Below are 23523 nucleotides of genomic sequence, written 5' to 3' on the forward strand. Positions count from 1 at the left end.
TTAGAATGGCCTGCTATCCATGTAACTCCTCAGAATGCTATTTTATTCAATGCTTTCATCCAGGGACATAAGATTTTCTGTCTTCCCCTTTCAAGCTATGCTTATTGTGATTTAGTTACCATTTTTTTCTATAGTACATATATGTGGAGATTCAACTTAAGAATAGTAGAACTATAAGATTTACTGGAATTCATGTGACTATTTTTGCCTTAGCAACTCCATGCGGAATTCCAGTGCTCTGTTCACTGTTGTTTGGACACTTGTAAAAAGGAAGATGGTCCAAGAAAGAGTAATTGTTTGGGACTACTTTTTGTTGTTGTTTTGGACTTCGGGTCCTTGGGTTGATGTGCATCTATCCTGTGTGCAGATAGTTGAACTACATTAACAAGGTTATATACCGGATGCATCCCCTGAAGGACAGAATCACATCAGTGTTTAGTTATTACTAGCTAACTTGACTTTAACCCTTCCTCTTAATTAGAACATGATGAGAGTGTTAGAAGATCCAAATGATCTACGGCATGATATAGAAAGGAGAAGAAAAGAGAGACTGAAGAATGAAGATGAGAGAGTGTTTCATGTAGATGATGTAACTCCAAGGTAATTAGCGAATAACAATCTTGTTGGCCAAAGCCTGTAGTTCTTCTGTGTGTTCATTTCTTGACCCTTTCACAGTTACATTCACGTGTGTTGTGATTCTTTTTCATAGTTTGCCCTTGTAAGTTTGACTTGGTCTGAAATTCAACTAATGTACATTGCAAACCACTCTAATGGAGTGTTACCTTGAAAGAGTTTAAGCTGTAGTGGGGGAAAAAAAATGAAATGCAAGCTCAAGCTGTAGCACTGAATAGGAAGAGGGGAATAAATTAAAGATGCTTAGCTGTTTTTGAACTCCTTGATGTGCTGTATAACAACATTCTCTTGGTGTTTTGTAGTTTTGTAAAAGTATTCTAGGATGAATACATTGTTGTGTTGCCCTGGTTGTTTTGTAATGTCATGTGGAATATCAACAAAGAGTTGGAGTTTTTCTGATTCTTGGAGAATTTTATGAAGAAAAGCTAGATTTTTGAAATGGCTTTTTCCTGCAGTGAATTCCTCCAACAGGTTTGTTAAAGGCATTTGCCCCAGAGGTGTTTGCTAGCCTCAGTCATCCTGTTTCACTTTTGATGTGAGGTTGATTAGAGAGATGACTTGACTTAATTGTGTTAGAAGAAATGTTGATTAAAGAATTGCTGTAATGTAATGAAATGTATCTACACTGTAGTCATGACTTGCAGATCACTTTTAATATGCTGCTGTTCATTTTAAATGCAGTCTATAACGGCAAATAGTGGCAATGCCCACGTAGTTGGGAAAACTGACTTGTGAAGATGCGAAAGAAATTTCTTGTATTGGAGATTCTTTAAACAACAAAAGTAAAAGTTATGACGAGGGGGGGAACAGTAAAATATTGGACTGTTGCATATAGCCTTTTATGTAACTGGGGCTATGTCTTTAGTGTATGTTTGGCCTGGTTATCTGGGAAGGGTTTGTTTTTGCCACTTCCACAGTTACTGTACTGCTTACTTCTTGTGTATGCCGCTCAAAGCGGGAAGCTCAAATTTCTCTAATAAGTGTGGCTATCCTGGAGTTTGATGTGGTAAGGGGTTACACTGTCAGAGTAACGTGGACTGAGGGCAGTAATGTTATGGACAATTGGTAGGATTTTCCTGAGATCAGGAGTTCTTCATAGTTCACATATGAGATACACCCAATGCCTCTTAACTAGTCCAGTGTGCCTCTATTTTTGCCTTAGTAATTTATTTTGCAGCTATGAAAACTGTTTCTGTATGCTTTATGAACTGTGAATTTTGACTTCTGGTGGTTAGTTTTCATAGTGTATGTTTTATTTAGAGGCTTATGAACATATTTGTATTAGCAATGTGCTCAGTAAAAAAACCCAAGCAAGCAAGAGCCCAAAGCCAGAGCACCCTTCTTGCTGAGGATGAAACTGGAGCATTTAGGTGTTTATCTGAGCTTCTGCCAGATTTGGGATTTCATGAAATAGAAAGTACTATAGAGCTGTAAAGAGTGTAAAACTGCTGAAATGCAGAAAGCGTTTCAACCAGCGGAGGGCAGCAATGACCAGCCATGCAGGCCTAGTTGGGTGAGCCAAGGAAACCTGACTTGCATAGCAAGGATTTCAAGAAAGTAGAGTATCTTTTACGTTTGTCATTGCATAAGAGAATGCAGCTTACTATGTAATTCTGTGCAATTTAGTCTTAAGTTTAATCAGAGGACTAGTAATTTGTTGAATGTCCTAGAAAAAAATTACTTAAAAACAGTCACTTTGCACTTCTAAGTGATACAGATGCTAGACTAAGGTTATTTAGAATACAGGGGTTTGATATGCTATGGCTTTAGATCTTAATTGTTCTCTCTCTTTTTCTCACACATACCCATCAGGAACCATCAAAGCTGCAGTCTTTCAAAATTACAAAACTCTCAACTTGATGGCTTCCAAAAGCCTATGAGGTTCATTAAGCCACCTTTCAGGAAATTTATTGGGAAACCTCACCTGGTAAGCCTAAATGTAGAATTAATAGCTTCTGAATCTGTTGTTCTTACTACTTTCATTGTCTATGCTGATGTAAATTTAACTATCTGTGATGTCTTGACCTTTTAAATTTCAAGTGAGGCTTCGTTATCTTCAGACTTTGCTCAACAATAAAACTACTCATAACTTCACAATTCTAGTGCAAGAGCACTTCCTCAGATATTTGTTGAAGCATAGATCAATACAAATGAGCTAAGAACACTTTTATGACCAGATGCTGATACAACAAAAATAATTTTGCTTTTGCATACCTGTGCAGTACTCCGTAACAACTCTGCTACTGCTTTTTGTATCCTAGCAGCAAGTTGGCCATGGATTTGTTGCTTCAGAAAGCTAGTTTAGATTGGTACGTTGGGTGAAATCAAAATATTTTCTTAACTAGTCCAGAAATAAGGTGATCAACTTCAGATCTCTTATTGAATAGCAGAATAGGTCAAACTAAACTTTTGAACTAAATTTTAGGTTCAGAATGACTTACTGAAATTAAGGGGCTTTATGAAATAAAAACTTGTATTGTGGCTTTGTAAAAGAAGCTTGTACCTAATAATGCATTTCTTCCACTTAATGATGTACTACCTAAACTATAATATAGAAGGCCTTATTATTGAGCAGATAACCTGAGTTAATACTGAACACTTTGAGAAGAATACTCTTCTGCATTCTAGTTGTCAGTGGTTGGAAGGGAAGATGTGAATCTTGTGTGGGTGGCATTGTTACTAAAACAGTGTTTCTCATTATGATAAATGTTCTGGAAGGCTGTTATTTTAAAGACAAATAAAAATGAGGAACAAATCACAGAAATAGAAATGTTCTTGAGAATGGAATGTTATACAATAGAATAGCTTATCTGTGTTGATACTGTGTTTATCAAAGCTAGTTTGGGCACTTACTCTTTCTTACACTGTCTTTCTGTGATGTACTTTTAATACTGAAATGGGCAAGACAGTTATATTAGGTTCAGTAGAAATAAATTTGTTTCTTTTGAAAATTCTTTCTAAATAAGTCTTATTTCCAAGTGTTTGTGCTTGTTTAACTTGGGGAAGGGGTGAGATCAGGAAAGTTTTATTAATGTGTGCAGTATAATTCTAAAATATCTTTTTTCTGGAGAAGACTAACATAAATTGCTGTTTCTTATATGTTGCAATTAATCCCCTATGGACAGGGTTCCAAAAGACCATGAAACTTTTTTGAGGTCCACCAAAAGTAGCTTTTATGTAGTCAGTTCTGACTATCACTGAAATGTAGCTGCCTTGCAGATACAACAGTGCATCTTTCAGTGTAAATCAACACAAGTTTTTCATGGTAAAAAAACTACTTGCTCAAGACTTTAAGATTGAAGTCCCCAAAAACAAGTAGTAATTGCTCATTAACTGTATTGGGTCTGGCTGAGTTGGAGTTAATTTCCCCCATAGCAGTCCTATGGAAGTAACTGTGGAAGTAGCTAGAAAGGTGTTGATAACACACTAGTGTGTTGGCTACTGCTGAGCAGTGCTCGCACAGCATCAAGGCGCTCTCCCCAACATTGCCCCCTCACTGGTAGGCTGGGGGTGGGCAAGGTCTTGGGAGGGCTTGGGACAGCTGACCCAAACTGAGCAAAAGGGTATTCCATACCATATGATGTCTCCTCAGCAATGAAAGCTAAGAGAAAGGAGGTGGAGGGGGGCATTTGTTATTGCGATGTTTTATCTTCTGGAGCAACTGCTATGCATGCAGAAGCCCTGCTTCCTGGGCAGTGGCTGGATATTGCCTGCTGATAGGAAGTAAAAAATAGATTTTTTGTTTTCCTTTGCTTCTGTGCGCGGCCTTTGCTTTTGCTTTAAACTCCCATTATCTTGATCCATATGTTTTTTTCATCTTATTTTCTCCTCCTCTGCACTGCTGAGGAGGGGAGTGATAGAGTGGTTTAGTGGGCACCTGGCATCCAGCCAGTTTCAACCCACCACAGTAATGTAGTAATTGCAACTAAAAGGGGTTAGTTTGAAATAGAAACTGAGTTATTGTTAGATGTCCTGAAGATCCAGGAAGACTGAATTTTGATATCTAATAGCGAACTGCAAACATGCATTTTCTTAAAGTCCTTCACTGCAGTGAGGAGTAATCAATTCATAACCAACAGTAGCTGTGAAGGATGGGTATTACAAATGCAAGGCATCCTAAAGAAAGAATGACTCTTCATGAATTCAGCCATGCAGGAGCTGGTTTGCAGACAAGTGAGAAGATAAAATACTTTAGTTTGCTGTCCACATTTGTCAGTAAAAGTGGAATTAATCAGTGCTCACCACCTGGCTTGGAGGGCTTACAGACATTTTGTGAATGTGCCTGCAGTACATTAATTGGCAATTCTTAATTGCATACCTTCTGTTTTTGTGTTTCTCTTGTCTTTTAATTCTTATTATGCTCCCCGTGTTTGTTTTCCTGTTTATGTAGTATGTCTAATGCTCAATATACAAAGTAATGCAAAAAGAGTAATTTTTCCTGGGCAGAGCAGATCACTAACACAGCTAACTCAGATCTGAGGCAGTACAAATAATTCAGCTGAATAAGCTAGCTCCAGTAGTGTGGTACTTCCCGTGACATGTAGGTGTGTTATGTGAGTGCTCAGAATGGCTTTCCGTGAAGGAGTTCTTCAGGACTGGGTGCAACTGGAGAAGAGCTTATCCTGATGGGCAGTAGCTCAAGCCCAATCTCTGTATGTGTAAGCTGCTAGCACTGCTTTAATATTTGGTGGGGTTAAGTGGAGTGGCACCCAAGCAGCCAACTGTAATTTCAGCCACATGTATCCCTTCTGTGTTGAATAGGCTTTCTGTTATAAATTCAGAGCTGTGTGACTGTATCCACTACTACTTTGTTTGGAAATATAATATTAGTAAAGTTGAAAACAGCCGAAGAAAAACAAAAATGAATGAAGTAAAAGGCTGCTTGTGGCTGCTTTCTGTGAGAGGGCAAATGTTTGGAATTTGCTATTCAGAGCGCCTTGTATCAGAACAGTACAGTTCAGGTGTGAGCACTACCAAGCACCTTGAAAAATGTAAGGACCAGGTCTAAAAGGCAGTGTTCAGAGGACAATGCATTGGGTTTAAGTGGTTTGATGAGTCACCAGAACACTGATGCTGGGTTAACCACACCTTTTTAAATAGGAAACATCCTAAAATGAGGGATATGTTACTGGGGCGCAGCAGTACAGGGGAAAACTGAATAAGAGTTTGAAGTGTAAGCCAGAGCTAAGAATAGTTGTCGAATACGAAAGTAAATTTTGTAGTTTTGTTTGGTCTTATGGATACTCAGGTAGATACTGGTTCCACAGAGCTTTCCAGTTCTTGTGGGAAGCTTGGGTGAACAACCTTAATTGCACTGTTACCTGCTTAGATCTCTCCAAGAGGATAATATTCCAGTAGGATGATCTGTATCATCTTTGGCTGCTGTGGGCTCTGCCATCACTTCAGCCAGCCTGGACTCCAGGCCCTGTGCTCCTGTTACTCTGGTTCCTTCAAACAGTGTCATTGTGTCAAATGCTACAAGAATGAAATGGTTGCAATATTTGTTAGTATAACTTGGGAACTTTGTAGGTTTTCTTGAATAATTTAGTAACACTAGGATAATAACTGTCTGTTTTCCTACTAGAATTCTTACTATTCTTCAAAACCAAGTGATACTTACCCTCACCGACGCATTAGAGGACACCTTGAAAATGCAGGACCCATCAGAAGGCACTTTAAGGTACAGATCAGCTTTTATCAGATGTTACATAAAATGTTGATTCAATTCTGTTAAGTTCAGTAGCAGGAGACACATTTTTGAAGGTATTAAATGCAATGAAAACTAGTGTTGTCATAGCCTAATTGTTCCCATTGAAACAATGGGAGGCTTAGCTTTCAGTAGGTAAGATGGCTTGCAATGGATTGAGCAGGATTGTCCAGTATTATATCCATGCAGTTGAAATAAGTTAACTGAAAAGTTGAGAGTGAGAATTGCAAAAATTGAACAATGACTAGAAAGCTCATCTATTCAAAAGACCAAGCTGGTCACTTTTCTTTCCTTCACTCAATGCGTGTGGAAGCTTGAACTATTTTGCAAGACAAGGAGACGTGAATTGTATTGCTTTCAAAATTGTATTACTGTTATTAGCCCTTCCCTATAGGAATTTCTGGGGAGTTAATCTCTTGTGTATACCCTGCATACTGCTATCTATGATTTTTAAAAAAAATTTAAACTGCAAAACTTTATTCTTCAGGCCTCAAGATGGTGAAGGGACGGGCAACTGTGCTTCTCAGGGTAGTGCAGTGGCTTTCTGATGCCTTTTGATTGTAAAATGTATCATGGGTTCAGCAGAAAAGACAAAAACACTTCCTTTTCTGCAGACAGTGGCATGCTATGCATGGATTCAGTTAGAGCTCTTTATATTAAAAAAGTAAAACAACTACTTTGTTCAAGTCTAGAACAACTTACACTAATTTTCTACCTTAAAATTATCCCTGCTTATTTAACAGATGTGTTCTCAGGAGTGAAATAACACACAGAGAAGATAGTCATCTTTCCTGTTTTGTAGATAGTGAAGTTGAAGTAAAGTTTTGATGGCTAAGTGAAGTAGCTTGCATTTTCGGATGAAATTTTGAGGGTGGGCACTGTAGGTGTATGTGGTTTTGGTCCTTCCCCCCCCCCCCCCCCAACTAAACATAACTGTTGGATAAAAAGGCTTTCAGGCTCTCCCATTTAGGTGTGCTTTGCCAGTCAATTGTACTCAGATAGCTAATGTTAACTTTATTCTGCTGAAAAAAAAGTCTTTTTCCAAGCTGAAGATAACAAGTTTCAAGTGTCAGCCTGATATAACTATTTTAACATTTAAGGACATCATAGCCTCTTAATCAGTATCTCCTCTGTCTTGTCAGCCTATAGGGGATGGAGGGATCTTTAGCACTGGCTGCCATATCATTGAGGCAGTGTTGGTAGTTGATGTAATATAAAGAAAATGGAAGACTGCCTTCATTTACATCAGCCTACAGTTCTGCTGGAGATTATGCAAGCACGAAAGTGTCCACCTAAATTGTCATCGTGCGTATATATGAATATTGTCTGAATATTGCTGTATCCAATGATCTGTCCCATGGTGCTTTAATATTGTAGGGAAAAGAGCATATGCACTCATATGGCAGTTTGCGTATGTGTATAGCACATTTATCAGTGCCATGGAAACAGCAGTGCTGATTGACTTAATTTCATCTTTTTTTTTTTACATTTAATTTCTTCCTGTATAACATAGAGTGTTCTTCCTTCCCATGCTGTTGCTGAAACCTACTTAAGAAGGTGATTTGACTATCTCTTGCACTCAGGAGACTTTCTTGGCTGATTATTTAAAAAAACCAAGATACAAACAAAACACCAGAAAACTACGCACACAGTCCCATTCCCTGCCATCCTGTCCTGTCAAAAAAATAAACAAATCACACCACACTACTTCTTGGTATATAAAATGGGGGCATTTTAACTTAGTAAGCAAAAATGTAGCTTTTCTTCAAGTATTTAAAAAAAACATATGGCTTTGCAGTATGTTAAACTTCTTGGGGAAAAAAAAATTTAAAACAGCAGTTTTAAAGGATCTGGAGAAATCTTATGAAACTTAAAAGGTCTTTTTTTGTAATGACACTTTGCAGTGAACCACTAAGCCAACCTTTAAGTGGGTACATGCATGGTAATCTTCAGTTCTAAACTTCACTCACTGTTTAATACAGTTCAGTGTCTTAATGGCTGTGCTGGGTTCACCCCAGCCAGCAGCTAAGCACCACACAGCTGCTTGCCTGCTCTCCCTTCAGCTCCCCTCCACCCCCAGGAGGATGGGAGAGAGAATATGGAGAGCAAAAGTGAGAAAACTTATGGGTTAAGATGAAGACAGTTTATAAACTGAAGGAAAGAAGAAAAAAGTGATGCAAAGGCAGTCACTCACCACCTCCCACAAGCTGACTGATGCCCAGCTGGTCCCCAAGCAATGGCTGCCTGTTCCAAAACCCCTCTCCTCAGTTTCTGTTGCTGAGCAGGAGGTTATATGTCACGGAATATTCCTTTGTTCATCTTAGGTCAGCTGTCCTGGCTGTGTCTCCTCCCAGCTTCCTGCTGCCCCCTGCCCCAGCCTACTTGCTGAGTGGCAGAGTAGGGGAAGAAGAAAAGGCCTTGGTTCTGTGCAGATACTGCTCAGCAATAGCCAAAGCACTGGTGTCACAGATCCAAAACACAGCACCATGTGGGCTGCTGTGAAGAAAATTAAGTCCATCCCAGCAGACCCAGCATGGTGGCATATATTTGCTCATATGGACTTACTTGAGAGCTTGAGGTCATTGGTGCACAGGCATTGTCATTAGCATTATTTATAAAATAGTCTTAATGTAAAACTGAATGTCACTTTAGCAGTTTTTTTCTTACTTTGAGACCAGAAGTTGATGTTTTCCACACACCTTAGATGACCTCATTTTGCTCTAAGCTATGTGTGACTGCAGTGCCTACATACCAAATGTATATATAGTCTGTTAACTTTCTCTACAGCTGATTCTGTTCAACATTAATAATACTGCTATTCCCCTCCCTGCCCACTTATGGAACATGTAGTACTTGGGGTGAAACTCTTAGGCTGTGTGTAATCTCATTTTCAGTATCTTGTACCTTTCCCATCTCTTACTCAGTCTGCTCCTTTGCTTGTTGTCATACAAATGCAGTGGTAGACCGCTAAGGCCTCCTTTCTAGCCACCTCTGTCAAAGCAGAGAACCACAGCAGCTGGGGGGGAAATGGGAATGCTTAATCTTAACTATGTTCAGGGGCTTAATCCATCATTATAACTGATTAAAAATCAGTTTTCCCTATGGTAGGCATTCTACTTCAAGAATTTACTTGCACTTATTTGTATTGTGCCTGGACTCTGATACTTTTCAGGAAAGGGGTTAGCATTTAACAGCCTTCTGCAAGTGTCCTCTGCCTACATGCACTGTAAGAGTAACCGTGAGGGACTGATGGGGCCAGCTTCTTAGTAATCTCCTATGTAGTAGGTGGGTGAAATGATTTGGGAAGTAATAAAACATATGCATTTGCATAGAAGAACATCTGTGCAGTCCGTTCTTAGCTGTTCACCAGCCACACAGTGGAAAACACAGTGGAAAAACTGGTACCAAACTTACTGCAACCTCAGAGCATGTGATTTTTTTCTTGAAGTGATCCTTATATCAAAAGGAGACCGATTTCACCAAAGTGATTAGGTCATGCTCAAGAAGGGCTATTTCTGTGATATGTTTTGTTCTCTCCTACACTTTAAAGGTGTTTGTAAAAGATAAGAATTTTATACAGTCTGGAGGCTTTCTCTTTTTTTAGTTGGAAAGCCATTGTGTGTTTAAATTTGGAGGGGGTGGGGAAACTTGAAATTTAAAGGCTGAATGTATACATGAATGCTTTATGTCAGGACCACATTGGAAAACTTAAAATGGCAGTACTGGAGAACTGAGACATTATGATACACAGGATTTTTCTTACTCTAAAGACTTTTACTGCATATTTTGTTGGAGGTGCGAGTGCTCAGGAATGAAAACCTTTTTATAACTTTAACTGCTGTTGTCAGTGTTAATCTTGCTATATTCTTTCTGTGTATGTATAATGCCATTCACCTGTAAGCCTTTTGTTGTCTCTGTGGCCTCTGCACCTGGTCCCACACTTGCTTAGTTTACAGCATTCCAGTCTGGAGGTAACAAAGGCATAGAGCAATGAATGTATGTTCAGACCGTAAGATCTCAGAGCTATAGGAAAAAATATATATACACTTCTGTTTAGTATGACTTTTTTAGTCTCAACATGTGTGCGCACTGCAGGCCTGATATCTCTGAATTTGTTAGCAACAGTGAGGTGTTGTCTTAAACTTTTTTGATGGTGGTTTAATTTCATTAAAGTTTGAAAAAATGTTAAGATGTTGTACAATACGTTTGCTTTGTTCTATGAGGAAGATAATTTCAGATGTTTTAAATAGTAAGTACAATACAGCAGTTTTTTGAGCAACATGGTAGCTAGTGGTCTGAGGAGTATTAAAAGGGAAATAAAGGAAGAGGCTCTACACTTGCAAATGCATACTCCTGTTGTTCGTTCTGTACTGTTCTACATGTGTAAACTGTAAATATAAACTATTGAGTTTTGGTGCCCTCATTTTGCACTTTTTTCTTCCTTCTCTAACTCTCACAGAGCAACTTTGCAGATGGCCGTTTGCAATCCCATTATAAATCAGGCTTAGTACAGAAGGGTTTATATATTCAGGCTAAGTACCAGCGGTTGCGTTCTGTTGGTGTAAGGGGATTTACCACTAATAAATTCAGAGATGGATTTTTGAGGAAAGAAAAGGTAAGTTGGCTTAATTTATTTTTCACTAAGCCATTTGTAAAATATGAATATTTGTATGATCCATTCCAATTTTTAAATCCCCATGGAATAACTTGGATGGGATTTTCTGGAATATTGGTTCTTTGTACTTTACAGGCAAACCTGGTTCTCCACTCTTGTTTCCTCCCATGTTTATTCCATGAAAACTTGCTGAAACTTCCTTTGGGTAATTGCAAATCAGAGGTGGCCTCTGAGATTCTGCAGTTGCCTGTGTTTCAGTATTCTTTCCTTGAGTTCAGCTGATCTCTCTTCCTATTTATAGGAAGTCAAAGTGGCCCTCTGTAAAAATGTTATGTGCTCTTAGGCTATGGTTTTATAACTTGAAGGGTATTAATTTTTTTAACTATGTCTGTGTTTCTCTTTGTTATGTTACCTTAAGTTAATCATGTGCCTTAAAGTACACACTGGAGTGCTGTTCTGAATAAAGCATCCTGCAATATATGATGTCGGTATAAAATGCTTTGATAAGCTCAAGCTGAAATAATTAGGCACATTGGTTCTATGATACCTTTTGATTTGTGGAGTGTGGGACAAGGATAATCTCAAACTGCAGAAAAACTTTTGAACCATATAAAATGTTACAGCTTTTGTGAGGATCAGTAGTTAAAACATTCTAAATCCTTTATTAGAATTGATCAAGTATGATCAAAGTAGTATGAGGTTACTTGTGACATCGGAGAATTGGATTAGATGACCTACACAGCCCCTTGCTGTTCTGTGTTCCTGTGCAAATTCTTATTTGTTTTGTAATTGTGTCCACCTAGCTACAAGTAAATATACTTGCATAACTGTTTGTAGTTGGATTAGAGTTCACTTAGAGCACAGAAGCATAGGTTCTTAGAGCTGTTTTCAAAAAACCTGCAAGCTTACAGCCCGGGGTGGGGGTGGGGGGGAACAAACTACAAAACCCCCCCAAAATCTAGCACACACAACACATTCCTCTCCCCTCCCCCCCCCCCCCCCCCCCCCCCAACCCCACCAAAAACCACAAACCAAAAACAGACCACAAGGAAGAAAACCAAATACTTTGGACAAGTTAAATGAGTCACTTGTTACTGAAGTATACTGGTGAATGCCTTTTGCATTTGCAGGGACTCGGAGAAGTATGATCTCTGAAGGCTAAATTGAACTGGAATTGGTGGGAAGTAGATGGAGAAGGATTTTTCCAAAAATGATGACCTTGTAAAGTGGGCATAGAAGTGCTGTAATTTTGTTGTAGTGAGATTTTCCCTAATTTCTAATGCTTTTCTATAACTGGGTATTAAGGTTCTTGTCTGGAACCTATAAAGCATGTTTAATACAGTCTGGCTGCTGGAGATTATGATTTGAATTAGAGAAGCATAATAAGATCTGAATATTGATTTTTAGGCCTGATGAACTTGAGTATCTTTGAGTTAAATTAAAATAAATCCTGAAGAATAAGTATGACACAGCCATTTTTGTAACAGTATCCTGATTGCTGGTTGGCTAATTCTTCAAAAACAAAACTCTTCCTGAGATTGTGGCATTTCCCGTATTTTGCCTGTTTTAAGGATTAAACTCCTCGAGATTTGTTAAACCGGTCTGAGCATCTTTATTTCACTCTTTTGAAATAATGCATATGCATCCTTTAAGGTACCATTTTTACAGTTGGACTGTTTCAATCAATAATTGAAAGACTCTCGTATGTTACATACTATAATAATACAGTACTTAGGAAAGCCGGGAGGCTTTTTTCCACTGCTACAACTTGACACTAATGTTATTTTTCTCTCTGTAGGGAAACTTAAATATTGCAACAGAAACCTGAATTGAGGTGTGATCCTGAAGTTGAAACAGATAACACATCAAAGAGAGCATCTGTTCATTTTCTGACAACTTTGTCAAGACTTAAAATAGGATAAAGGAACTAACCCTGTAACTTTCTTGATTAAAAATAACTTTATTTTTCAGTAGTGGAATGCTGCAGAACTTTTTTACAGTTTTAATAATTGCTTTTAAAGTACAGTATTCAACTGAAACATTGTAGTATGTACCTTTAGTTCCTCTTGCATACCAGTCTCAAGTAAAGAAGTCATTGAAGGGAGTCTTATTTATTGAATACTTTTTCTTCCAAGCATGGTGTTACAGATGGAACTTGAGTTGTTATACCCAGAGGTTTATATGTTGAAAGTTTATTGCTTATGTAATAAAAAAAGGAAAAAAAAAAAGTGCCTGAATTGTTTGGTAATAGCACATTAGCTCAGGATTTTCCAAGTAATGACCTTTTAGGTTGTGCAATAGATTTTACACCTCTGTTCAGTCATTTCTGTAAAACAGTATTTTGTATAACTTTAGTTTAATAGTATACTTGAGTTTGTGTATATACATTTGTAAATTGTTAGAATGTTGGGAGAACTTTCAGTATTTGATTGAAATTAATGGTAACAGGCAGGTATGTAATGTACTGTAGCAGTAGCTTATAACTGCACTGAAAGCATGCTTGGGTTTGGTAGAGGATTAGTTGGTCTGTATTCAAAATTATTCTGTCTCATTATATTTTTTGGTGTATGACATTCTTGACCAAGCCACATGTTCTCTAATCTTTTTCGTCATAAATGACTTGGTGATTTCCTGGAATCTGAAATTGGGGCCTGAAGTATTTAATTACAAGAAAAACAAGAAACGTAAGTTTTTATAAGCATGTCTTCTAACAAAGCTGTTCATAACTGAAACTGCTTTAAATGCAGATAGTTTGTAATGTTGTTCAAAATCCCAGTAATTCTCTGAAGCTTACTGCAGTAGTTATGCTGTGTGCAAAACTCATATGGCCAGACATGTTTTATAAGCAGCTATAGACAATATTGTGCTTATTTCCTGTTTGTAGCCTTTGCCTTAATATATAATATATGATAGGGTTGTGTGTATGTATTACAGATTTGTTGAGACTTTCTGTTGCTGGTAAATTAAAGATGCATAGCAAGTAGCTTTCAGAGATGTTCTTATTTAAGAAAAAAGCTATTTACCATATCCACAATATATGCATGCTAATCTATTTCCATCACTTCCAAGACAGTGTTAGCAATACAGAATGCAGACTAGTCTCTGTTGTGGATAGTAGATCAGAATTCTAATACCAGGTAGAGGTATGTTCAGAGAAAAAGAAATCTCTTTTTTGGGACGGAAAGTCAGAATGTGATTTCTGCATGCTTTTTTTGGTAATGTTTTTTCCACAATGCCCTCAGTAGAAAGACTATATGAAAGTGTAGTTATGGCTCAGAACAGCTAAATAGTGTCTCTTAAAATCTTCATATCGTGGTATGCGCTGCTTAGTGTTCACAGGGAATAAGCAGGCAGGAAGTGTGCCACAATCATTGATGTTGTGGTCATTCAACAATAACACCAGATGGTTTGTTTCTAAAACCCAGGTTCTCAGTTTAAATAATGATCTTTAATGGTTCAGCTAGTTTTTTCAGTAACTTTGACACGCATACACAAAATGGGAAACTAAAGGAAAGTCATTCCCTGGTCAAATAGAGACAGGCACCTTTCTGCAGATAAGAAAATGTTTATTTACTGATGTTGTCAGTGATGAATCTGGAAAATCATCCTGTGTAGATTTACTGGGAGATGAAAATAAGGAATTGAAACAGATTAAGTGAGGCAACCCAAAGCAAATGTGGCATAGCTGCAGTTGAGCAGTCTGCTGGCAGGGGAGTGCTGCATGTACCCTGCAGATGAGGGCAGGTTTACCCTCTAGCTGACAAGCTATTCACACTGCTCCTGAATGTGCTAAAGCACTGTAAAACACGTAAGAAGTGAAACCTTGTATGATATAGGACAAACTACTGAAGCTATATTGTCTTATTCAACAGGATACTACTGTTTCTGTAAACTTCCTGCAGTGTTCTTATTAAAGCCTGGAACAGAACTCGCTGAGCAAATGGGAAAAGTGGATACATGAAGAAACTTCTGCCATGGCAGTTTTGCTAACACTGTTGGGAAGTAATGCTGAAGTAATCAGACTTCAGTTAGTTAATGCTGCTTTAACCAGGTTTAAAAGTGTGACTGGCTCTGACTTTGTGCTTTCTTTTTTTACCTGTGCATGACTAGGTACCTGTAATTTATTTCTACAACTGTGAGCAACATAGTACAAACAAGGGGGTTTTGGCATGTTTACTGACTTCTCTTTTTCCCCTTGCCCACCTTTGGTCCCAAGATGAATGTCATGATGAAATGTAGTCACTGTTTCAGTTATTTTACCTTTTATTTAAGGTGATACCATTTGCTCAAATCACACTCTTTACCAATAACTTCACTAATTTGGGATTCTGTCATGATAACTTTCCTATTTTATAAAATTCATACAGAAATTGAAATCTGTGACTGACTTAGGTGCTAGAGGCACCTACTCTGATGTTACCTGGTGTGAGACATTACTGTGTAGATTTATCTTTGTGAGTTAGAGACTTGTCTACTCATAAATCAGCTTATTTATTCTTTTAGCACAGAAAAGTTCTGTTGTACTGGAATATAATGTATTGAAGTTACCGATTGGGTTGTGAAGGCACAAGAAAAAGTGTTAAGTAGAAGAAAGGTCAACTTACTTGAATAACTTGGTGCCTTTCTGTATTGTGACTGCATTGTAGAAAACACCTGTACAAAGACTTAAGTAATATCCTGATTATTGCATTGTTTCTAATGGGAGCATGGACTGTTAAGTTGTTAAAATAACCACTTACTTTAAATGTGTAAGCCTCAGCAGGAAAACAGTGTCTGTTGTATTAGTAAAGTCTGTCACTGCATTTGCATTGGAAGGGCAAGTTAAAAATGTGATTGTCTGAGAGCTTTCTAGCTTTGTTTTATACTTTGAAAATATAAATGTGAATTGCCTTTCTTTTGGTTGACTTGAAATGGCTGTTAAATACTCATGTCATATTCCTAATTTTTCACATGTGAAATTGTTTTTTTTAAATGGATATCCAAAATGCAATGGATTTATTATGACTAGAGTCTTCCTTATAAGTGTCTGAAATAATAAGTTGTTGTGATATTAGCATTTATATTGGTGATCCATTTAATCTCTCCATAGATTAGTTAGAATCCTCGTTTTAAACTTTGTGATGATTGAGTTCACATGGTTAACAAAATTCTGGGGCTAGTAAGAAGCAACACATTGCAAGGCTTCTACAAGTCTGCCTTAACTGTAATAATTACATGTTTAAAATCACCTTACCTGATGGATTTAGATGGTCTTGAGACCTGAAGATAACTGACTCAACTCAGGTAACTGATAGCAGAGGATGGGAGTAATTTCAGCTGATCGCCAGTTGTGTTATCGATTTACCTGCTGCCTTTCTCTCCCAGGGCCTCAGGGTGAAATGCTGATTTTTCTTTATATGAACTTAGTTGCTTTAAAAACAAAACAAAGAACAAGATTACACTTTCTTGTGGCATTAAAAAGGGCAGGGTTCTCAAAACTTGCTTGTTACATGTCGTAAAGTCATTTTCTGCCATGTCTTGGAAATGGATAGTGAGAGTTGCTTGGAGAAGATGATTAAAGATTATAGCAAAGAGACTTGATTTCTCGGTGTTCACCTTACAAGACTGTAAACAGAGGGAGGCCCTTAACTTCCTTGCTTTCTGAAGGGATCTTTTCCCATGCTGTGTAGAAACATGCCTCTTGCCTTTCTCTAAGCATCCGAACAGCCATCTACAAAGTTCTCTATGGGAGAGCTCTCTAAAAGAAAGACTTCACACTTGCATCCTAATGAATATGGAGGAAAAAAAAAAAAGGATGTCTCTGCATGTAACTCTGGCCCTTGACAGACTTAATTCCATTGCTGCAGGATTTGGAGATAGGAGGTTCTTCAACCTCCTTACGAAGGAGGAAAGAAAAGAAAAAGCCATTTCAAGATCTTTGAAAGCCTACTTGTAACACTTGAGTCCTTAACAGACCTTAAGGATAGTGATGAATATGTAAGTGTTCTGTTTCAAGCTTAGTGAACGTAAATTTTCAGTGTTAAGATCAGAGAAAACTATTGTCATAACACCTGCCCCTTCCTTCTGTGCCTGATGGTTTTTGTCATTGGAGGGGTATTTGAGTAGTTATTTAGCCGCGTGGTTTAATAGCTCTATGCTGCCTGCCACTTTAATACAGTTTTCTTCTGTTCACTGTTCATTGCTCTGAAATTTGTCTAAGCAGTTTAAATCTCGTGGTTTTTTAATATTTCATTTTCTGTAAATAATGTAGTAGATGGCTTTTATTTTGTGACTGACTTCTCTTATGTCTTTATTGTTGAGGGAAAAGACAGGGTGGAAACCGTTGTTGTTCAAGTACACTCTTCATGGAATTAAAAAAGCCTCATTGTTTTGTTCTAAGAGTAGCAGGACTTCCCCTCCCCCCCCCCCCCGTTGAACGAGGATGTGGACTAATGTCCACTTCCAAGGAATATATTAATGGTGACCTTATTTATACTGTAGTTTCACAAGACCATCTGATGTGTGTATGTGCACATGTATGTACACATGCAAACATGATACTAGAAACCTTTAATTATTTCTAAGTGTGGATAAGAAATGACATTTTTAAACTACTGAAGATGGAGTTAAATGCAAATGCATTTTAAGTCTGTAGTCTTTGGAGTATACAACGGTGCTTTTGACAATGTTATCCCATATTTAAAAGCCTCATTCATAAGTATATATTAAGATGTAGGTATGTTTATATGTATGTTTAACATAGTTTATATAAAATCAATGTAAATTTTGTTTCTACAGACAATAAATGTTTTAACAAAATTTTTACTTATAAATTCAGTGATTTGATTCAGTAGTTATTAATGTTTGGTGTCATTTTTCAAAGCATTTTTCTTGATTTGTGTAGCCACTGAATTTTTTCATATCACTGTTGCTTCTTTATCTTTTGTTGCTTCTTTCTGAAATTAAAGTATTGATCCACATTCTAGGCACACCTTCTTGGCTAAAAGAAGCTCCATTTCCAAAGACACAAAATATGAATCTCCCCTCATTACTAGCACAAAATAGATGTTGCTTAAAAAAAATGAAAGCACGTATGTCCATCTCCTCTATGGCATTCAAAATACTTAGCATCTCTGCCAAATTTGGATTCTTGCCCTGTAAAGGGCCAGAATGGGGGAAGGCACATGCTTGGCTAACTTTACCAAAGCTTACATTCAGTAAAATAGTGTGCATTTTAGAGAATTCTCTTAATACAGTATCATCAGTGTGAGGCGAGAATAACCATGTTAGTTTAATACACAGATCCCCTAATAGATTCTAAGAGTGAGAATGAGGTGAAGCTAGAAGAATACACTTGCAGTGTTTAATTAAAGGAAAGGAGTTAACTTCCCCATTATTTACTTAAACTTGTCATAATCCAAATCTGTCTTGATCTTCACTGTATGTAAATAATTTGGTCTTTTTTTTTGGTAACTTCTAATCTGGTGGTTATGTTTGAACTGGATAGTAAAGCAAAACTTCATGTGTTGTAAATCTACTGTGATGTAGAGTAGCTACGGGCAGGATGCATTGTTACTTTTTTGCCCTCAGGAAAAATGCTTAAATAATACTTGGAGGGATATAATAATAATGCTTCCCAGCTATTAGACTACGGTCTTCAGAAGTGATGTGGCTGATCATGTTCTGAAGTGCATATCAGTTGCTGATTTTCATTGATACCACTTTAAAAACATCTCTTTAGCTTATCTAAGCAGTTCCTTAACAGGTAAAGAGAAGTTTCTTTTCTAAATGCTATCATGATTAGTATTCATTCAGCTTTTTTCCCCCAAAGGTAAGGTATCCAAATAATCCATATTGTAATGTTAGTCTGAGGCCCCAGCTGAGGGGTAGGCTCTACAGGAACGCAAGATCAGTCCTATAGAAATTCTTTGGCTTAGGAACAATGGGAAGCTAAATCTTGGAGTTACTACCACAGTGCTCCCCCCAGTTTACAGTGAGTTTTTCCCACTTTCTGGAAGGGGCAACCTGCTGTACTGTGTAACTGCTTTACTTGGGAAGGCAAAAAAATTCCCATACATTAATATATTTGAAATTGGCAATCTGTTTGAGAGCACCATCAAATTGGCTTTCTCCTATGCGTTATAAGACTGACATTGTGACATGACTACTTTGTGTTATTCCTTGTCACTTTTACTACCAGCCCTGAAGAGTTCTTACAGAAGCAGTGCTATTGATATGTACATGCCAAGATAAATTATTCAGTTATACCATTTACTCCACCTTAAGCTATGCAGCTGCAGCACTGGAAAGTCAAACTTCATATAACATTACCATGCTATAGCAACAGAAATATCTTCCTTCTCAAACCTGGCTACATCAGTTCTACTTAGTTTGACATGCTTTGTTCTGATTAACTTTACAATTTCAGCTAGTTTGTCATAATGCTTAAGTAAACACTGCTGCTGCTTATTCTGATAATTTCCCAGAATTAATCCTGTAAATTTTTCAGGTACTAGAGGTCAAATGCCCTTCTGCAATGAGGAATTGTGGATAACAAACCAGCATTGTTTTGTTAAGGTGTGTATGAATGAGTGGATGTTTGCTTTCTGGTAGCATGTGACTGGCTAAAAGATGCTCTTTGTATGTATGAAGATAAAATGCATTTTTTTCCATTTCCCCCCTCTCCTCCCAAGTCTTGGAACTCTGTCAGTGGTTTGTGACTTGGTATCCCACTATTGCTGAAAACAATACTGAGGTGGTTCAAGTCTTCGACTTTTCAGTGAAACACTGAACTGGATGGCAACTGCCTACACCTATATCTAACCTCTTTCATTGCATTCCTTTTCACAGTTGAACTTGCTTTCCTTGTTTTAGTTATGTTTAAAAACTTTTTTAAAAAAAATCAGTATTATTGCTGTGAAGGTTTTAGTGTATCACAATCATTTTTTTGCAAAAGATTAGAATTGGAGAAGACAAACTCCATTAGTCCTGGTGTTCCATTACTGCTATAGCATGTAAATCAGTAACTTTAACCACAGCTATCAAAACTTGCTTTTGTTTTTCTTAAAGTCAAGAATTAGAAATTCTGTGTAACTACTTAAACCTCTCATGTTTAAACTCTTCTAATTTTCTCTCAAACACTTCACCAGTCACAATTTAAAAAATGTGGATTTTCATAGCCAAGACACCAGATGCTACCTCAAAAGACATCTATTCTCTTATACACTTCTAACCTTCAAAAAACTTTTTTCAAATGAACTCTCTTGTACTTGGTTGGGAGCAGGGCCAGGGGGAGTACAAAAATCTTATCCCTTACATTAGTGGCAGTGTTCTGTCTTCATCGTCAAATTAACTACCTGAGGTTCGAACAGGCCTTTTTGCTTAACCTTTCATTAATAGTGAAGATGCTTGTGCTGTAAAAGATGTTAACCATACTTTTATCGTTTTATACCAGATTATACAGTTTTTAACCTGCTCTTCCCCTCTGCTATTAGTGTAGGTTTTTTCCTAATGGTCTTTGCCTGGGCAGACGGCTCCCCGCCCTCCTCAAGGTGCCTTTCTGTCCAGAAGTGTTACTGGTCTCTGCGAACTGCTCTCTCTGTTGCTCAGTTATATCGTAGCACGCGTTTCACATCTTCCTACACTACCTGAAAAGAACAGTCACCTGCCACTCTGCTCTTGTTTTCCAAAACGCCACCACCCAAGCCGCCCCTCTTCATCTGATCTTTTTGTCCCTTTCCCCTTCCTTCCGTCCCTCCCAGCCTCCAGAGCCAAACCTGGGAAGGGGCGGGGGGGAGCGTGGCGGCTCCCTCCGGTGCGCCCCGGGCCGCCGCTCCCCCATTTCCCCTCACGGCCGGGGCCGGGGAGAGACGCGGCGCGACGAGGGGCACCGGCGGAGCTGCCGTTGCGTTTCCCCGCCGCCCCGGGGGCAGAGCCCCGCGGGCAGGGCCGGGCCGCGCCCGGCCCGCAGCAGGTAACGGCTCGGCGGAGGGGGAAGGCGGGTGGCAGGAGCCTGCGGTACCCGCCCGTCCTGCCGCCTGGGAGCGGCCGCCCGCTCCCGGAGACGGTGTCCGGACCCCAAAGCGCCCTCCCTCCTCCCCCAGCACCGAAATAAGGCGACCGCCCCCCTCCGCCGTCTCCCCGTGCCCAGCTGCCGATTCCCGGCCCCAGAAGGCGGGAGCCACCCCCTTCCCGCCGCTGGGCGAGGCGGGCCCGGGGCGCGGCGGCACCCCGCTCCCCCGGCCCTGCCCCCGCCGGGGACCGCCGCTCCGCTTCCTTCCTCCCCGCCCTCCTTCCCCCGCCGCCGCCGCTCCCGGCGGCCCGAGGCGGCGCAGCGGCTCTGGCGCAGTCTCGCGACACTTCCCGCAGCGCCGAGCCGCGCCGCTCGCTCCAGCAGCAGCAGCGGCAGCACCGGCGGCAGCAGCAGCCCGCGGCGGGGAGACCCGGCTGCTCCTCGCACCTCGCCCTGCCCTGCCGCACGCCCCGGCCGGCGGGGGAAGGCGCCCACCCCCGCCGCTCGGCAGCAGTCGCCTCTGGGCGCCCGGGCTCGGCCGCACTTTCTCCCGGGGCTGCTCTGCCCGGCGGCAGCGGGCACCCGGGTGGCTGGCAGGAGCTGAAGACTGAGTCCCTACTCTCGCCCGATTTTTCTTTTTTTTTTTTCTTAATCCATACGAATACATATGCTGAGGGAAGCCGAGGTGCTGCGAGCAGAACGCAGAATGCAGCCCGGCTGCAGCGGGTGCTGAGAGCGGCGGCCGCCGGAGGAGGGAGCGGCTCTGTCAGCAGCCTCTTCTCCTTCCCGTGGCGGCGGCTCAGGCTGTCTCTCGCCCCCTCCGCCGCGGCCAGCCGCCGCAAACTTTCAGCCTGTTTCCGCCGCCAGGCAAAGCCCAGCTCGACATAAATGGGTGAGTTCAAACCGCCGGCTCCGAGTTGGCGGTGCCGGGGGGTCGGCGGGGGCTCCCGCCCCGGCGGGTGGGGTGCGCGCTGCCGCCGCGACGGAGGGCCGGGGGCGGCGGGGAGGGAGCTGGCCGCTGCCAGCCTCCGCTCCTCCGCCTCATGGCTTTTAACTTCTCCTCCCCTCCCCCGGCCGAGTCGGTAATTGTTTTCATGTGACAGGCGGAGGGTCGGGATTTGCGCGGCGGGGCGAGGGCCGGGCGCGTCGCGGAGCTGCAGCGGTGGGGGATCCCGAGCGGGGCTGCCGGGGTTACGAGCCGCCTGGCCTCGCCGCCTTCCCGCCGGGCACAGCCACCAGCCGGGGGGGGGGGGGGTGGTGCGGTTGTGGCGCCGGGCCGGGCCGGGCGGAGCGGGTGGGGACGACACGGACACCGCCGCCGCGGGCGCGCAGGTTGCGCCCCTCCGGCCGAGGGGCTGCCGGCGGGGAGGGCTGAGGGGGGGCGCGGGGCGACCTGTGGGGCCGGGACGTGCCGCCCTGCCCCGCTCCGCCCCGCCCCGCCGCACGGGGGCGGCCGTGGGGGCCGGGGCGCGGGGCCGTGGGGGCCGTGGGGGGCGGTTGCGCTCGGCGGCCGCTGCCCGTGAGGTGGCTCCCGCGGGCTTCGGGAAGAGGCTGTGGCTGGTTGCCCGTCCCGGGTGGGCAGCGCCCGCTACCTGCGCGGCGCGGGAGGCGCGGGCAGCGGGACGATGGGGGATGAATCGTCCCATTATGCGGGGCGAGGCGGCGGCAGCGGTGCCAGGCGCGGGCTGGCTGAGGGACGCGCCCCGGGGCGGCGCTGGTCCGTGGCTCCCGCTGCCCAGCACGGTGCCCGGCGGAAAAGGACGGAGTGGAGGGAACAAAAGAAACCGCCGGCTGTTGGTGGGCAGCCCTGGGTGCACCCACCGACCGGCGTCCGAAGGCGGCGGCCAACGGCGCTCCAACACACCGGCGTGTAGATGTCCTCAGGGCCCGCTGCCCGCTTCGCTCGCGGTAGCGGGAATGCTGCTGGACGGCGGGGAAGCCCAAGAGCGGTATCGCCAAACCGACGGAATAGAATGCGTTTTACGTGGGCAGACATGTTACACAGTTTTACCTGTTTTAATACAGTGATGATGGGAATATAGGAGGAAAAAGCCCCGTCCCTTTGTTCTTTGAGAGATCAGTTTGTGGGGTACTACTAGAGTGCTGCACAGCTGCTGTACCTGTACGTTGCAAGATTAAGCACTGGCTTTTCGCTATTGACTTCCAGTTAGTCCTCCAAGTCAGGCTGAAATGCATTCATCCCTATGCAGCTCATCCAGCTGTATTGATCTGGGTGAACTCTGACGCTGCTGACAGTAGGCCAGCATCCCAGACCGCCACATTTAATTGGGTGCGTTGCAGAAGACTCTGTTAGGGTTGGTTTGCCTGCTCGCTAACACAGCTCCCAACTTCTGTCTTCAGCAGCAACAGATAAGATTTTAAACGTAGTGCTGTAATGAGGTGTAGCGTTTTATAACTGCTGAATGGAGCAAAATACGTCTTCAGTAGGGCATGTCACAGAACATAATTTTTTAAATATTTTTGTTTTCTTATCCTTCCTCGGCGCACTTATTTCTTATTAACTTTGTATTGCGATAGTCAGATTTTTCTGATTTCTGCCGAATCCGTAGTCCAAAT

General features: G+C 41.5%; 2 protein-coding genes across 6 annotated transcripts in view; both read left to right on the forward strand.

Moving 5' to 3' along the window:
* BCLAF3 (BCLAF1 and THRAP3 family member 3) overlaps positions 1 to 17785 on the forward strand; it is a 33642-nt gene extending 15857 nt beyond the window's left edge. The window contains exons 8-13 of one of the 3 annotated variants that reach the window (XR_012621946.1): positions 482 to 600; positions 2446 to 2560; positions 6218 to 6313; positions 10800 to 10955; positions 12754 to 13639; positions 14828 to 17785. Coding sequence is in view for 2 of the 3 variants with exons in the window: in XM_074814689.1 (XP_074670790.1) it covers positions 482 to 600; positions 2446 to 2560; positions 6218 to 6313; positions 10800 to 10955; positions 12754 to 12783 (516 nt within the window). In the remaining variant the exon portion in view is untranslated. Of the gene's footprint in view, positions 1 to 481; positions 601 to 2445; positions 2561 to 6217; positions 6314 to 10799; positions 10956 to 12085; positions 12553 to 12753 lie in introns of those variants that run through there. The other 2 variants (XM_074814689.1, XM_074814690.1) reach the window with 2 other exon arrangements.
* A 3510-nt stretch (positions 17786 to 21295) lies between these two features.
* Positions 21296 to 23523, forward strand: part of SH3KBP1 (SH3 domain containing kinase binding protein 1) — a 237431-nt gene continuing 235203 nt past the window's right edge. For 2 of the 3 annotated variants that reach the window (XM_074814691.1, XM_074814693.1), the window contains exon 1: positions 21296 to 21838. In XM_074814691.1, the coding sequence (XP_074670792.1) occupies positions 21835 to 21838 (4 nt within the window). In that variant the 5' untranslated portion in view covers positions 21296 to 21834. The remainder of the gene's footprint in view (positions 21839 to 23523) is intronic. The other variant, XM_074814692.1, reaches the window with a different exon arrangement.

The sequence above is a fragment of the Strix aluco genome, chromosome 2, assembly GCF_031877795.1.
Source record: "Strix aluco isolate bStrAlu1 chromosome 2, bStrAlu1.hap1, whole genome shotgun sequence".
Taxonomy (NCBI): Eukaryota; Metazoa; Chordata; class Aves; order Strigiformes; family Strigidae; genus Strix; species Strix aluco.